The 18109-nt window shown below is 36.4% G+C and overlaps 1 protein-coding gene across 1 annotated transcript in view; it reads right to left on the reverse strand.

Moving 5' to 3' along the window:
- Positions 1-2421: 2421 nt before the first annotated feature.
- TMPRSS15 (transmembrane serine protease 15) overlaps positions 2422-18109 on the reverse strand; it is a gene marked incomplete at its 5' end in the record, with an annotated part of 57041 nt that continues 41353 nt past the window's right edge. Inside the window, 7 exons of the mRNA XM_080613501.1 lie at positions 2422-2643; positions 4361-4500; positions 5375-5470; positions 5713-5894; positions 7804-7978; positions 8421-8470; positions 11739-11834. Of these exons, the coding sequence (XP_080469627.1) occupies positions 2488-2643; positions 4361-4500; positions 5375-5470; positions 5713-5894; positions 7804-7978; positions 8421-8470; positions 11739-11834 (895 nt within the window). The 3' untranslated portion in view covers positions 2422-2487. The remainder of the gene's footprint in view (positions 2644-4360; positions 4501-5374; positions 5471-5712; positions 5895-7803; positions 7979-8420; positions 8471-11738; positions 11835-18109) is intronic.

Below are 18109 nucleotides of genomic sequence, written 5' to 3' on the forward strand. Positions count from 1 at the left end.
ATTCCCTTCTCTGAATCTCTTCCAAATGACAGCAGTAGGTGAGGCAAGGAACAGAAGGATGAACAGTAAACCATAGCTAGTCCTCAGATGAGTGGCATGGTTTCACTTTGGTATTTTACAAACTTTATACTCCCACCATCCCTATTTTCCCATGGGAAGAGAATTTTTATTATTTTTCTATTGTGCAAGAAGCGTTTGAGAGAGCAACCTGGTTCCTTCTTTAATCTTTTAACCTTTTTGGGTGTAAGTCAGTATCAAGCTTCTGACCTCTCTTTCAAAGCATTTTGGAAGAGTGACTTGAAAATAATCCATGCAGCCCACATGTTCCAACGCAGTAATGACTGGTTTCTCCACAAGTTAATATGCAAACCACTGAAGTCATGGATGCTGAATGAAGGCTAGAATGTGGTTGATTGTTATGTTAGTTTTATGTAGACATAAGTTAGATGAAATAAAAAAATTATTTTTAGTCATACTAGTCTATATTACATATAAATTTCTATACCAGTTTATAATAGGAAATTTTTTAGTCTGATGGGATGGATTATTAATTTATACCTCAAAATACATTTATGCTTTGCATTTTGGGAAGCAAAAATTTGTGTAAATAGAAGTATATTACTGTCTTTTGGGGAAGCATGTTTTCTAGTAACTGGATCTGCTTTGAGTTAGCTCTCGTATTTCATTAACAGACTGAAACACAATTTACAATAGTGATGTATGGTAAATAATGCAGAAATCATGTCACATTTTAATTAAGCATTTTAACATAATTGCCTTATAATAGAATCATAGAATAGTTAGGGTTGGAAAGGACCTTAAGATCACCTTGTTCCAACCTCCCTTCCATGGGTAGGGACACCTCGCCAAATCAGTTTACACTGATAGCAGAATGCACTTGATTTTCAGTGGCTCTTTTCAAGTGAAGGAGAGTAACAGGAGTAAAAATAGTCCCCCATGAAAGGTAGGATTAACAACTTTAACATTTTGATGTTATTAAAACCTGCGTTGTTTATATGAAAGAAGGTGTCTAAAATACCTTTTATTTTCGTTCTGTCTTAATTACAACTGTCTGTCTTCCTTGTGGTCACAGATGTATTGCTAAACATTTTGGTCTGGACCTAGTCCTCTAATGCTTATGAAGACCTGAAAACAGTTTGGGACTTGTTATTTATTTTGTCAATGACTGCCAACCTGTGTTTGTAAACTAGCCTTTTGTTCCGAGCACTTCATAACTGCATTTAGTGTTGTAAGCACCAAGTGTGGGAACTCCTTGAAAAAATCACATCTGTGTGTATATCTGTAGTTACATATACACACTAAGTTAGAATGCATTTTGTATTTTCATTTAGTACTTTGGAATTAAAAATACATTAAATTCCTATACTAGCCTAAAACAGAAATAAAGGAAATGCATCATATTACACAAACATTAAAACATGAATGTATTTAAGGCATTTCAACAAATAGATGTTTATATTTTAATAGAAACCTATTTAGAAAAGAGCTCAAGAAGATGAAACCAAACATTTCCATCATATTCTTTCCTTTTTGGAATGTTGTGATGGGCTATCATAATTTTTATACAAAGCACAAACTCAGTATTTAAAGTCACCATTACAGAGAAGCATATTGAAGGAACTCTATTACCTTTTATTCACTAGAAATAGCTGGTACTCATTATTGTCAGATGTTTTTAAAAGGCATTACTGTTTGTAAGAGGACGTTGCAGTATTGTGAGTCTCTCCTTGGATGAGCACATATCTATAATTGCTTGAATAATTGCCAAAACACTTCCTAAAAAGAAAACTAAAAAGCTATATTCAATCCTTATTTAACTCTTATTAATTCCAACACATTACACAAGAGAGAACTTTTAGCTTACATTCAGTTTATTCATTAGAAAGCAGCGTGATATATGATCAGTCTTTGTGCACAATCCATAAACTTCATTCCAGAGCTTTTTGTAATAGACAAAACAGAAGTCCCATTAGCCCAGTTTAAACAGATAACATACTTTTGTTTTGATGTGTGGTGAGATTACTGAGAAGAGTTGACTATTCATTGGAATGAAAAATACAGTGTAAAACATAAAAATGGGTATTGTTTGTCCTGGAATTAACAATCTAGACCATTTTTCAGCAAAGCATTTGCAGTTTTCAAACTTTTTTTATTTTACTGCCCACGGTTTGTAAAGCCCTTCACTATGCATTTAATACACTCATGTTCAAAGAAACTCTTTCCTCATGGTATCATAGAAAAAGTAAAATGATAAAACTGTTTATTAACAAAATCATAGCATTTGTTTTGGAATATTACTCTCAATTGGCAATGGAGTCCTCAATTAGTAATGTTTTCCTCCCTGAAATTTATATATTTATTCAGTTTCTCTAACTGTGAGGTTGAAATGCCAGTCTGGTTTACATCATTATCTAATGGCTCATTTTCAACCTTTAAGTTCTATTTTTATCATTTAATAATATCATGCTAATAGATAATGTCTTTTATCCAGTCCACAAACATGGTGACTCGAACATACACTCCTGGTCGTTTGGGAAGTGCGCACTTGTAGCCAAATGATGTTACACCAACCAAAAACCATTTGTCCCCATCTTCAAATATCAGAGGGCCACCTGAATCTCCCTGCAATATGAAATTCAGAAGTTAAAAGTGAACACTGTGAATACTGAAGCAGAGCCTATTTATGATGTTTTGTTTGTGTTGATCCTTAATTGTAGACGTTGTATACCTGTTTGTCTCGGGCACCAGAAGCAAGATCAATATGAATCCTTGCATGTGGAAGAATTCTTGAGATAGATAATAGATTTCTTTTTTTCTTTTTTTTTTTCTTTTTTTTTCCCCTTTTTTTTAAAGAATATGATCTTATCAGTCTTTCAGTATAGAACTGGGTTTCAAATTATTTTTCTGCTTCTTACTTTTACATTTAGCCTTTCATCTTTCACAACACCTGGGTAAATGTGTAGGATTATTTTTTAATTAAACCTATTCAGCCAACATGCAGTTATATTCTTGGTCACCCCAGACTTTCTGAAACTTCAGATTTAGAGAAAAAATTGCAATATTACCAGAATAGGAGGTGTCCTTTTCTCAAGAACATCTGCTGAACTTCTCAATAATTTAGCAGATGTAGCATTGCAATTGAATCTGGAAGATCAAATTTGATTCATCCCACAGCCCAAGCAGGTGATGAGTCAGCCATGATTGTCTTGTTTTGATGAGAAGGAAAGCAATGACTATTTTTTTGTTGTCTATCAAGTTAGTTGGGTATTGTCTATCCAGTATTATCTCTGTCTTCTCATGGCCCTGTGAATGGATCTTTATGGAAGAGTTCTGTAAGGACTTGAGCATTAAAATACTTCTGCCCGTAACTCTAGGGTGTCCACAAATGTTCAAAGGCTGTGACAGCAGCCTAAAGGCTGAAGCATTATTAGGACTTGTTCATCTTTGTTCATGGTTGAATGGTCATTGATCACAATGCTGGTTACTTGTACTCTATGTCATCCTGTGTGCTAAGCTGATTTCTTTTATTATGAGGTTCAGAAGGAAAAAAGGAAAGAGGAAAGCCACAGAGGCTGAAGGAATGGCAAGTAAATTTGGGCTTGCGTATACTCCTTCTTTTAGACTAAACTAGCCAAAGCCACTGTACCTGTTGAAGTCTTAGGTCATGAGAGCAAGGCAGTTGCAATTACATGGGAGAGCTCCTCATTAGACTTCATGAGACCCAGCCAGTCTCCATGCCATAGACTCCATATTGTTGGAAGAAAAATTATGTGACAGCCAGCTTTGACTAAATCCTCAAAGAGAAGCAGTGTGCTGTAACCAGGAATGGATAAAACTAGGTCCCCAGGAAGCAGTATATGAGAACAATGCAGAAAGGCAACCTCTCCAAAATACTGTGGCATCCACCTACACAAGGTCTCCAGAGTCTACAGATTCTGGGAAAAAGCATCATTGATGTCTCCCTTCATGAAGCATTTGAGATTTCAGTCTACTTGGTATTTGTTTCTCTGTACTCTGCTTTTCCTTAGGCATGTCTTTCTTTTCTTCATGAAATTACTAAGCAGGAATTATTCAAAGCTTAGTGAAAGTTTAGTGCAGAAAATTTTAAGTCCTCATATTTATCTTCCTCCAAAGTTGTTTATGTCAAGATGACAAAAAATTGCTTTTTATCTTTTCAACTTTTATCCTGATAGAGTATCAAATGGGCAAAATATGGTGAATAGAAATTACATTAGTGAAAAGTGATTGTCCTGGTTTTAATGATTGGAGGATCAGGGAGCATTTTATTCAGTAATGAGGTGTGGTGTATGCTAGTATGAAATGAGTCACTTGTATTTACCTGACAAGAATCTACTCCTCCTTTGTCATATCCTGCACAGATCATATTCTCAGTAATATGATATTCTGGCATCTGTTGTTGGCATTTTTCATTTGAAATGAGAGGGACCTCTGCTTCTTGCAACCTATCTGAAGTGAGACCTGATGAAAATACAAAGTACAGTTACCTGCTGTAATAAATATGTACATCCTGCTCAGAATTCTGATGGCTTTTTTCCTGTTCCAGCATGCTGGGCACACTATGGAGCAGCAGGAAACTGCCTCACTGCTGTACTATTCAGCCTTATAGGCCTGTAATACAGTCACTGATTGAACAGTGCTCATTAACTGAATCCTATCTTTCACTTGTGTAATGGGGCTGAATTTGGTTATAATTAAATCAAGATTACTAAAATCAATGACTATGAATTCACTGTGGGGAGATATAAGGGATAATAAAAAGTTTAGGAGCTTGAATTATCCTCACTATTCATTATGTAACTTTGAGTGTTTAAACTTTTAAAATTTTAAATGCAATTTTATTCTGAAAATGTAGAAGTGAATGCATACAAGTAACTGTGGAACTGAAATGGCATGTTTGTTATTTCACAGAGACTTCAAATCTGGAGTGTATGATATACAAACAGAACATACATTTCACAGTACAGTGTGCTTGGCTTCTGGGGAAAACTGTTTGCACATTGTCAGAAAAACTAATCTTCCTCCTCCCCCACCCAATACCTGGAAATAAGATGTATGTATTCCATGCTGAGAAAAGTTGTCATCATAAATTCTAAGGGGATGCAATAAGGTTTTTTCATGATTCAATTATCTTAGGTATGTATATATTTTTAAACAAGTAAGTTATAATTTATTTTTCTTTGGCGAAGAAACAGTGGAGGGGGATAGTTCCCAAATTTTTATATGGGGGTAGTATCTCTTTAAATTATTTGACTTTAGCAACCCCTGTGGAATCAGCAGCAAGCTTTCCTTCATGACTTCATGCCTATCATAATTTTCCAAGCAAATGACCCACCTTCACTCATAATAGTACCCCAGCCAGCAATGGAGCAGTTAATTCCTGGTAAAAAGTGTTGATTTTTTTCCGGTAAGCAGATAGGTTGTATATAACCTGTGAATAAGAAACAAGCAATCAATTTGAAACTTTTCCCTGTATTCAGGTTTTTATAAAGTCACGTAAGAAAATGTTCATTAACTCAAACCTGCTTTTTGGGCAAGATGGCCAGGAAGTACTGGACTGCCTCCAGAAAGATTAGATTGTAAAAAAATGTACAACCACCCCATCACCCTCATGTGCTTAACACAGTTTTGCATAATACAGTAAATCTGCTTTATGGGAAAAGAACAACTCACCTGTATATTGCACTTTGTATTGCAGGTGCATGAGAGCAATATCACTATCTTTTGTAGATTTCATGTAATGAGGATTTATAATTATTTGATCAATGTTTTGAACTACTGTTGAAGGCTGTGTCATATCTGATTGGTCATACAAGCCAAGAACTGCTTTCCACTGAGATGGTATTAATTGCATCCTAGAAGTTGCAAGGAATATTCACAATTATGAATGATTAATGAAAGTTTTGAAAATTATGTTAGGTAAAATGCTAATTTTTAACCTCATGGTAATTCATAGCATTTGCACATTTTGTCAAAATAAATAGAATGTAGCAGAAGTGCTTACAATTTTGGCATAGTAATGCTATCTTAAATACCCAGACTCTAGAAATACATGGTCAATTTTTTATGTTAGGCTTATAATGCATTATGTATGAAGAATTAATCAGACAGTAGTGCAGAGGAGGAAAATACATTAACTAAATTATTCTGTCTTTTTAAACACTGTGAAGAATATTGCTGACTGCCCACCAGGCAATTAATATTGGTCCCAGTTAGAAAATTATTATGGAATATCCAAAGAATAGTAGGCATAAGATGTCATTAGGAATGCTGCAGCTCACAGACTCAGAAAACTGATCTTTTAATTTTTTAATCTAAATAATAAAAAAAATAAAAATATGATATAATCTGCATTTTTTTGCTGCGCTATGCATGCTAGTTTGAGGCTGCATTTATGTTAGGGAACTTAATTATTTGCTATTTGTTAATCAACTGGTTCATAGTTTCAAAAATATGTTTTCAGCCTGATTTTTGTACTGAATTGGTTTGACACCAAGAGATTATCTTGTTCTAAACTACTAGCATTTAAGTTGAATGTTCAGGATTAAGGTGTGAAACTGAAAGCTCCCACTTGGGAAAATGCCAGTAAAGTCAAGATGATAAAATGAGATTTAAGTGAAAAGAGAAAGGTGATTTAAGGGAAAAGGAAATAGGAAGACAGGTGTGGATTTATTATGTAAAAACTAAGAGGGGCCTGATCCTTCTCATTTCAGTGTCTGTGTGGAATATATCTGTTTGGAATATAGCTCCTGTCATGCAATGAGGCATCATTAATGTATCGGCAGAGTCTCCACTGCCTTACTACTTAGTTATTTATAATGAAAGTTCAACTGTAATTTTGTATATTCATGTTTCTTTTTTTGCCATTCCATTTTCTAGGTGTCTTCCTCAGCACTTGTTTTTATTATAGATGCTATGGAAGCAAAACCTAGAAAATATTTTAATATGCATCACTTCTCACTTCTTTGAATGGTACAAATAACACCATCTAGAGGTTATCCAATATTGCCTATGGACATAAATCAAGATTCATGCACAGTAAATCTTATCAATCTGTGATAATGTACAGTAGGAACAGCCAATGCTGAGTTTACCTTTCTAAGATACGATGTCATCCTTTCTACCACTGGCAGAGATTCAACTCATTAATGGAAGATCACATTAATTATGGGTTAAGTGCAAATGCTCAGTATTAATAACATATATTTAAAGTGCAATTCTTCACTGTTCAGAAAATGCTGCTTAGTTTCCACAATTCTCTGCTTTAAAGTAAGGACTAAGGGTTTACCAGAAAGTAAAGAAGTCTTTAGCTGAGCCCAAAAGTGATTCAAACCAGTAACTAAACAGTGAGCTAGTTGTTTATTTCTTATATTGGCGTCAAAAATTATTCATCATATGATGCCTCCTTAGTGAACCTGCACATAAAATAAACGTTTCATTATCATTAAAATAAAAAAGACATGGCATGGATATCATATGTCCGTCCAGTTGGAAAGATGCCCTAGAGTCAGTGGAGAGAAAGCAGCATTTGTGAATTTATATCCATTTCATGCTAAAGTAAACATCTAGAAAAATGACTTAAAAAGTGTCACACCACAGTAATTTCGGTATGATCCTCTGAAAGAGTGTTATGCTCTATACAGGATTGATCAATGGCTCAGGTCATACTTTAACCCAGCCTTACTGACAACTATCCACCACTTGGGTACTTGAATGCTGTGCGAGTATCAGAATGTGTTAGCTTCCGAGTGCAATGAACATTACCCATATACACAGTGTGCTGCTGTCACCAGCCATTCCTCATTGACAAGGGAAGCTCCACAAACAGGTCTGGAATTAAAATGGAGTGAAACTATCCAAGGCCAAGCCTCTCTTCTGGCATCACTTCCACCTACAATCCTTGTTCCATAGCTCTGAGTTACCAGGTGTTTTCCACACGCTAAAAAAAAAAAATAAAATCAATAAATAAAAAAAAATGCAGCTTTTTAGGGGGGATATAGCATGTTTTATTAGACTAGCTAATATTGTTGGAAAAATTTGCTTTGTAGTGTCTAAACTGCTATTCAAAAATATTGTTACTGTGGAAAAAAACTGAGGTTTTATAGCTGAAATCAAGATACAACTTTATAGCTTGGATTTAGATGTGTTCATTCCTCAGACCTTCTGGATTTTTTATATGTGTTTTCAGAATAGTACCATCTCTAGTGTATACTTAACACTGAAAACAAGTGAAGACTTTAAATTTTCCTGTGTTTATATCATTACGAGTATGGCTTTTATAGTCCATTCCCTAACCTTTCAATTCAAACTATAAACATTAGGCTTTATGGACTGAACAATTTGATTTCTACGTGAAATATTCCCAGGGTATGTGTACTTACGTTTATTGTTGCATTGCAGATGAACCACCCGGTTGTTCAAACAGAATTCTCTAGAATGAAAATGCAATTAAATCACAAGTATCTGCACACCAGCAAACACTATATGACTGTCAAGTATACATACATACACATTTATATATAAATGTCTATAAGCATATATATACTTACACACTTCTCTATATAAATACATTATCAGTATAACTGTTAAATATAATATTTATCGAACATGTTTTAATTATATTGTAATTATAAATACCCAACATTATATATAGTACTGTATGTAAATATTCCTCTTCAATGGACACTGAATTCATATATTTTACAAAAACAAAAGTAGACTCCCCTTGTCTTTTAGAGAAGTGAATCATCTGTCTGTGACAGATTCTCAATTAAATTGTAACTGTGTATGATATTTTTTCTACATTTTGAGATGTTTTTAATACCTTACCACTAGAGATCAGTGTGACCAAAGAATTTAAGAGGATAGTTTGATATCATTGTATCTTTACTAAGGTTATAATGCACTGTAAAATATATAGCTGCATTTAAATTGTTAGAAATTATTTAGCAGAGATATAAAGCCAGAGTCTGAATAGCACAAGACCACAGATCAAAACTACTCAAGCATTTGTGATACCCAGAGGTTTTAAGATTATCTTCACAACTTGTAATGAATCTGATCACTTCAGACAATATGGGTACTAGCAATTTAAATCTGATACCCATAGAAATATGTCAAAGGAAAAAAAAAGTCTGCCAATGGCTAATTTACAATATGCATCTCCATATGATTTTTAAATAGAAAAGAGGAGATATTATAGGTATTATGTATCCCTCACTACATTTGCTGTAAAATTTTATTATAATGCATGATGTAACCCACCATTTTCACAATGACATAGTGGTTCAAGAAGGACAAGTGGGAACTGTAACCACCCCCCCACATTCCCAATTAAGTCTTCACTACAAAGGCATAAGAATGAGATATGCTTCCAGCCCTGAAAGTCCCAAATAGCAATTTTCCCCTTCAAGATTGATTCATAATTTTAAAACTAATTTAAATGGTGGAAATCAAATTCTACATTTTGTAGTCAAGTCTATATCGACTTCATAAGGGTGTCCCTTGGTAGTAAGATAAATGTCAAAGAGGACAACCAGAAATGCATAAACCCACAGGAAATCAATACCATTTTCTGCATAACATAGGAAGTAAATACTCTTGACCAAGATCCTCCCATAGGCTCTAAAAGGGTGGTCGGTACTGTATATTAGCTCCTTTATCTGATCCTATGTTTTCTCTTAGGTAGATACATAAACTAGCTGAAATAATATCGAGTATGTCAGATTTGTCCCCATTTCTTTTTACATGGAAACAGGGAGTCACATGTATTGAGGGTCTTTTTCCCACCACCAGTACCTACTGACTGCTTTAGTAGACATTACTTCATGCCTCTCTGAGTGCTCTCTAAGAAGCAGCATGCTGGGCAGAAATTTGGTATAGCTGGGAAATCTGGAGTATGATCTGCACTTAGGACTGGCAAAACCAATTATACCTGTGGAATCTGCTCACATATATTTGCAAGGCAGGATTTCTCCCTGTTACAAAACTATTTTGCCAAGGATATACATTGCCTAAGGACATCAGAGAGCAGTTTTTCTGTCTCTGCCACCACAGCTTTCAAGTTTTATAATATAAGTGCCCTCCTTTGGTTCAATGATAGTTACACTTGAATAAAGACCAAAGACCATGTGAGAAATACATTTTATAATTTGATGAATTTGGGTTTTTCTTAATTATCAAGTATGTGTGATCTTTTTATCATTCATTATATGTACAAAAAGCGTGTGAATCTCTAATGGTTTCACCCTGTAAAATGATTCCTACCAGCTGTCCAGATGAAACATGGTAGAAGATACCTATTTTCGCAACAGAAATACATCTAAGATAAATGAACTTATTCCATTTCCTCCTGAATTAATAACTCTTTAGTGTTTAATAGATATTAACAGAAGACATCTTTAAATCATTACCACTTTTTAAGATCTCTTGTGGCAATGCTGGTTTAGCCATCCACTCAAGAGGAAAAGAAAAATAGCTTGCAATGATATTCCATTAGTTGAAGATACTTTCACCACCAGTGAGAATGATAAATGTTTAGGATTAACAGGTTATAATAAGAACATAAACTGTATCTCTTTAAAAATATTTTTTTTTTACTGTAGATAAAACATGGCATAGAAAATTAAGAATTCTCTCCTGCTTCGTTACTACGTGTCATGTATATAAAGGGAACCTGAAAGAACATAGACTCTTTCCATCCTCAACATGGTTTCAGAATTTTTGCAATTAGACAGTAATTTTCTGCCTCATTGCTTTTGGTAGGATTCCAGAAAAATATGTATAATAAGCCCTCCTATAAGCAGAAAGACAGTAATTGAAGTAATTGTGTATCTTTTACTTTTTAATTTGATGATGGCAAGCCTTTCTGCTTTTGGACGTAAATTCCAGAATTTCCTGAGAATATAATCCTGTGCAAATGTTACATTTTCATTTAATCTACAAGAAACTACAGGTCTGTAGGACCCTTCATAATCACTACAGATGTTATTTGGATTGAAAGAGATCAGAATATAATTGACAGTATGCTAAAATTCATTTCATGATAATAATTCACTTCTAAAGGTGAAGACACATCCAGAAGTCATTTATGAGTGGGACCAATTTGTCTAAATAAAGATACCTGTCTGTGAATTGCTAACCTTAGCAATCCACACATAGTGCTAAATCCAATAAAGTCAATGGATTATAGAGTGTGACAGTATTTCAAGAGATGCCTTGATGGAATGCTTATTTTTCTCTGTTGATAACAGAGAGAACCTAGTATGACAACTACTAGATTACTATGGGTGCATGCCACTCCATTTTAATTCTCCCACTATATTATATATTCATAATTTAGAGATCTCTAGATAAGAAATGTTGTATTTTTTTTAATGGCAGTATTTATTGTTTGCACAGTAAATATATAAAGACTTCACATAGGGTTGTGCTGAATGCTAGCTAAAAATGTAGCAAGTACTTTTCTTCTTTTAATTATACAATAGACAGGCAAAAAGGAGGGGGGAAGAAAGAGTTTCCCAATGTTACAGAAAATTCAGTAGTAGAAAGAGAATAAAACCTAGATATGTTTATGGTCCAGATCTCATACAGAATCATTATACCTCTTGTATAAACCTAAGCTAGAAATCAGTGTATAAATGATTGCCACCACACCTTAAGTTGTTGTTTGTATGAGGAAGAAACCGCACTCTACCCACCTTTTTGTAAATATTAGGCTGTTGTTAGTTGCTTTGGCAATGTTGACAAACAGGCCATCTGCAGTGAATAATACTGTCGATGACGCATTTGCATCCCTGGAAGGGAAAGACATACACACATATTATTTAGATATTTTTATGTGGGGGAATGTTTGGGAAATTATTGCAGTACCAATTCTCACATATATGGAGCTAAAACTCAGTATGCAAAAGAACAGAAATAGCTGAACCTTGGAATATCACAGTTTTGGGGTTTTTTGAGGGGGTAATTACATTGATACTATACATCTGTGTCTAGAGAAGAAATTAAGCTAAATTTTATATAAAGAAGAATCTAATGGAATACATGCTACCTTCCTTAGAAGCTGAGTTTCAAAAGTTATGGATCAGTTGAAATAAAATAACTGCTTGGGGAATAAGTCAAACATACCATGTTTGCTAGTGAACAAGAAAGTTCTTCTGAAGTTGGGGGTATTCCTTGACTAATTTTTTTTGCAACAACAGCCTTTTGAGCAGCAAGAATTCTGTGTACTATTGATGAGATTTATTTTTTTTTTCTACACTTAGAACCCATACCCATATTTACTTTATAGCACATTCAGCATCATATATTTTGTGATACTGCATATGACCAGCTTGGAACATACACCCAAGAAACATTTGCTTTCTCTTGAAGAAATGGGGGGAATGGGGGTGGGGGTGGGGGTGGGTGGGAGTGTAAATGCAGTCAGAGTAATTTTTTTGCGGGGGAGGGGAAGGAACAGCCTATTCCCATCTGACTCTTTAGCCAGACATATCTCAGGAGCAAAAGAACCGTTTGTTCATTCAACCAATACACAGAGAGTACCTGTCTACCAAGTAAGTACTTTCTCTTCAAGTGCAGTACATCTCATTCTCCTGTAAAGTATGAAGTCCAGAATCTGCCTGCAAATCTGCTGTGTAAGAAGAGTAAGACTAGACATAGGAGAAAGGAGATGTTCAACAGCCCTGCTGTGGCATCAAGGGAGCTGTGTGACCCACCATACTGGAAAAGTCATTACTGCACCATTGCTCAACCTAGAAATGACAAAGTCCACTTAATTCTGTCTCTAGATATATAGATATATATAGACCGTCTGGGCACTCTAGTCTAGTGTACAGACTGTTTTCAATGTAAAACACTAATATGCACTTCAGAGATTACCCTGGAACCTTGGGGTTTCCTGGGGAAGGTTTTAAATGGTCTAGGAGAGTGGTAAAGTGCCAACCCAGGTAGGTGAAGTCAAATTCTACTATGAGGAACTTTGCTGAGACCAGTCTAATCACTGATCTATGAAAAGTGCAAATGTGTGAAAAAAGCACCAAGTTGTTTCTTGAGAATGTCAGTAAGCAGAAGCTTTTGTCAATGTAGAAAATGAACATGCTACCAGGAAAAGCTTAGAGTATGCTCATTTATGAATATTACTGGCTTATATTTTCCATGGCACATTATACCAGGAAACCAACCGAATGTATGTGTATTTTACTAATTACTGTAAAACACTTTGTAATAAAGCAAAACCTATAAACCTTCCAAGTCATAGCTTCCACCAGCCTAACAATACTTATGAAAATCTCTTATCTCACCTCAGCATCTTTCTTGGTCTTTTTTTCAGCAAGGACTGAGCAAACTTTTTTCATGCTTCTTCTTCTTCTTTTTTTAAAAAAAAAATAAATTAATGCTGAAATTTCTGTTCTACAGTTCGGAACTTCTCTGAGCTTTTCTGTAACCACAGGGGCTTTATTAAGCTTTCTCAGCTTTTTGAAATAAAAATCAAAGCGTTTTTTTCGAGAAAACCTTTGATAACGTCATTTGGTTTCTTAGTGCGCTGAAGCACACACTGCTGGAAATCAAAATCTCTAAGCTTTATGTATGACCACAAAAATCAATCTGCTACTCTTTTAATTAACTTATTGGTAAATGATGAGTTAAGCATTTCTGTAAATACAAGAAATCAGACACTTTTCTGGAGATATTCAGTTTAGTAATAAGAATAGTTTCCACAGCTCTTTAATTTCTGTTAATAAAAATGATCTTATAGAAATCTTGCAAGTTATGACACAAATGGACTTTAAGACGCTAGCCTAGGTATTAAGTAACCCTCATTCCATCCAACATGCTCACTAGGCAAAACTTACAGAAAAATTGGAGACTACTTTTAGAAGTTTCTTACAAATAGATGGACAGAGATATCTTCACTAAATGTCTCAGATATTATTGGTCTTCGTGTATCTAAATACTGTATGAGTCACTATGATTTCAGTCGCTAGCAGTCTCAGATATGCTCAGTAAAAATAAGCAATAGCAAATGTTGGGAAAGATTCAGGTGGTGTGGTACCATGTTGGAAAAAATATTCAGAATAAGGATAGAAGTCCAACTGTCCAGCGGTCTGATAGCTACAATTCTTTTCTCTGTTAATAAAAAAAACTAACCAACCAACAACAAAACCCCACATTCCTTATTTGAAGAAAATACAGTCACACGTTTTGTAATTTATTGTTTTGTTCTCAAGCTGTGGGATGTTTGCAGGGGAGTGTTCCTGTTTCACCTGCTGTTTTTCTGACAGTAAGAGAAACAATGAAGAACAGTAGCAAGTTACAGATAATGAACACTTTCTTTGGCATTAAAAAAAGCTTTTTTTCACATGTAGGTTCATATGAAGAGCTGCTGTTTTTAAAATTTGCAAATTATAAATAAAAGTAACTCCTCTATACTTTCCAGATTTGAAATGAAGACTCTTAAGCAATAGGTGTAAGCCAAGCTTGACGGCAATGTCTGATCCTAAGTGAAGCTCTGAACCTACAAATCCAAAAAGAATCATTGAGATTCCTCCTGTGGCTTTCAGATCAAAGTACACATTATTACTTGGTGACAACTGACATGAAATTAAGTCTGTTACCAAATTATTAGGATCTCAATGCTTACAAACACAGCCGAAACCTTCTGAGTACCAGGTTCTTTCTTATATTCAGCACATGGCTCTTATTGGCTCTACAGAAGAGTAAGACCATGTTATCTGTTTATTACAGAATCATAGAATAGTTAGGGTTGGAAAGGACCTTAAGATCATCCAGTTTCAACCCCCCTCTATGGGCAGGACACCTCACACTAAACCATGTCACCCAAGGCTCTGTCCAACATGGCCTTAAACACTGCCAGGGATGGAGCATTCACAACTTCCTTGGGCATCCCATTCCAGTGCCTCACCACCCTTACATTAAAGGCTTCTTCCTTATATCCAATCTAAACTTCCCTTGTTCAAGTTTTAACCCGTTACCCCTTGTCCTATCACTACAGTCCCTGATGAAGAATTCCTCCCCAGCATCCTTATAGGCCCCCTTCAGATACTGGAATTATCCTAATTTATCCATCAGATTTTTTTTTTTTTTTTTTTGGTGCATAGATTTTTGGGAATAATTCTTACCACTTTCAGGCCCTATGTTTTATTCTCAGCACACTGGAGAACCTGGATCTGACAGCCAAAGACAGGATTTTCTGAGGTGCCACAAGGAGCTAAGCATGTAGCTACAACTGACCATTCATAAGTGGGGAGGATGAAAATCTAATTGACCTGGAAATCTCAAGCAAAACATTTTATTCTAATGAACTCGTTTCCTTCTCAAGAATTTTGTGAGTTCATGAAGAAAATAGACTGCAGAGTTGAGAGCAAAGCCTAAACTCTCAGTCCTTGTTGGACTTTTGGATATGGCAAAATTGCAAGGTCTATGCCCATTCCCAGGTGCAATTCAATAAAGATCTGGGTGGCTCTGGTTCCAGAAAAACAAGCTTGTTTCACACCACACCAGTATAATGGTGAAAAGCTCAAGTTATGATTTTGCTGATTCAAGGAAAGGTGATGCTAACAATACTCAGATTTTAGCAGTGTTGTCAGATGCACACAGTTACAAGTGTATGATGAGCAAAGGAGCTTGTTCAGGTTTCTCAAGAGCATCAATTTGTGCACCTGGCACCCCAGACTCATTAAGAATATTTTTAAATGATTTGCCTAAGCTATATTTTGTAGATGAACCTAAACGTACACAACCTAATAGTACACAACCTATATGTACACAATAAACCTAAATGTACACAAGTCCATGGGACCTGACGAAATCCATCTGCGGGTCCTGAAGGAGCTGGCGAATGAAGTTGCTAAGCCACTGGCTATCATATTTGAAAAATAATGGCAGTCAGGTGAAGTTCCCGACGACTGGAAAAAGGGAAACATAACCCCCATTTTCAAGAAGGGGAAAATGGATGACCCAGGGAATTACAGACCAGTCAGTCTCACCTCTGTGCCTGGCAAAATCTTGGAGCAGATTCTCCTGGAAGGCATGCTAAGGCACATGAAAAACAAGGAAGTGGTTGGTGACAGCCAGCATGGCTTCACTAAGGGGAAATCCTGCCTGACCAATTTGGTGGCCTTCTATGATGGGGCTACGGAACTGATGGACAGGGGAAGAGCAGTTGACGTCATCCACCTGGACTTGTGCAAAGCGTTTCATGCTGTCCCACATGATATCCTTGTCTCTAAATTGGAGAGACATCAACTTGATAGATGGACCACTTGGTGGATAAAGAACTGGCTGGATGGCCACATGCAAAGTGTTGTGGTCAATGGCTCGATGTCCGGCTGGAGACCAGTAACGAGTGGTGTCCCTCAGGGATCGGTGTTGGGACCGGTCTTGTTCAACATCTTTGTCGGTGACATGGACAGTGGGATTGAGTGCGCCCTCAGCTAGTTTGCCGATGACACCAAGCTGTGTGGTTCGGTTGATACGCTGGAGGGAAGGGATGCCATCCAGAGGGACCTCAACACGCTCGTGAGGTGGGCTGATGCCAACCTGATGAAGTTTAACCATGCCACATGCAAGGTCCTACACCTGGGTCAGAGCAATCCCAGGCACAGCTACAGGTTGGGCAGAGAAGAGATTCAGAGCAGCCCTGCGGGGAAGGACTTGGGGGTGTTGGTCGATGAAAAAATGAACATGAGCCGGCTTCAGTGTGTGCTCACAGCCCAGAAAGCCAACCGTATCCTGGGCTGCATCAAAAGGAGCGTGACCAGCAGGTCGAAAGAGGTGATCCTGCCCCTCTACTCTGCTCTCGTGAGACCTCACTTGGAGTATTGTGTGCAGTTCTGGTGTCCTTAACATAAAAAGGACATGGAACTGTTGGAACAAGTGCAGAGGAGGGCCACGAGGATGATCAGGGGACTGGAGCACCTCCCGTATGGAGACAGGCTGAGAAAGTTGTGTCTGTTCAGCGTGGAGAAGAGAAGTCTGCGTGGAGACCTCATAGCAGCCTTCCAGTATCTGAAGGGGGCCTACAAGGATGCTGGGGATGGACTCTTCGTCAGGGACTATAGTGACAGGACAAGGGGTAACGGGTTCAAACTTCAACAGGGGAAGTTTAGATTGGATCTAAGGAAGAAATTCTTTACTGAGAGGGTGTTGAGGGACTGGAATGGGTTGCCCAGGGAGGTTGTGAATGCTCCATCCTTGGCGGTGTTCAAGGCCAGGTTGGATGAGGCCTTGGGTGACATTGTTTAGGGCGAGGTGTCCCTGCCCATGGCAGGGGGGTTGTAACTACATGATCTTAAGGTCCTTTCCAACCCTAACTATTCTATGATTCTATGATTCTATGAACACATAGGCATACCTCCAGATTTGCTTCCTGTATAGCACATACCACAAATGTGACAGTCACATATTTGAAAAAGGGAGGCAAAAGGATTCACATGTGTGATGTATTAGAATCTGTGTGGAACATTACACTTTCTAGCCCAGCTACATAGAATCATAGAAACATAAACAATCAGGATATGCTACAGGAGTCCTATCATTTTAGTCCTTTTCATAAATTAAACAGTAAATGAGACTAGCAAACGTATAAACAATTGTGCAAAAGTAAATTGTCCTAGATGAACCTTAGCTTCTTTCTCTAATAAATCATATTTCTAGGTAATTATTCAGTATAGGTGCATGAGCTATACCCTACTTGAGACCTGTTATTATGAACATCCATTTAGTAATAAATATTGTGTCACAGTTATTAACAAATATGCTGCTACAAGAGGATTCATGGAAGGCAGAAATAGCATGATGCTTACATGGGTTTTATATAGTTTTATATATGAGAATTTTATCCCAGACTGTAGGACCAGTGACAACAGTAGCACCCAGGATATGACAATGTGATGCAATTTCAGTTTTAAAATACTTTCTCTTGACAATGGAAATATGTAAGAAACTGAGAAATTGAATTAAAAAGAAGTAACTAGGAAACTTAATGGGAATATTTTTTAAAACAAGTATATCTATTTTATAGATACACACTAAAATGCATTGCTAC

The sequence above is a fragment of the Psittacula echo genome, assembly GCF_963264785.1.
Source record: "Psittacula echo genome assembly, chromosome: 3".
NCBI classification, from domain to species: Eukaryota; Metazoa; Chordata; class Aves; order Psittaciformes; family Psittacidae; genus Psittacula; species Psittacula echo.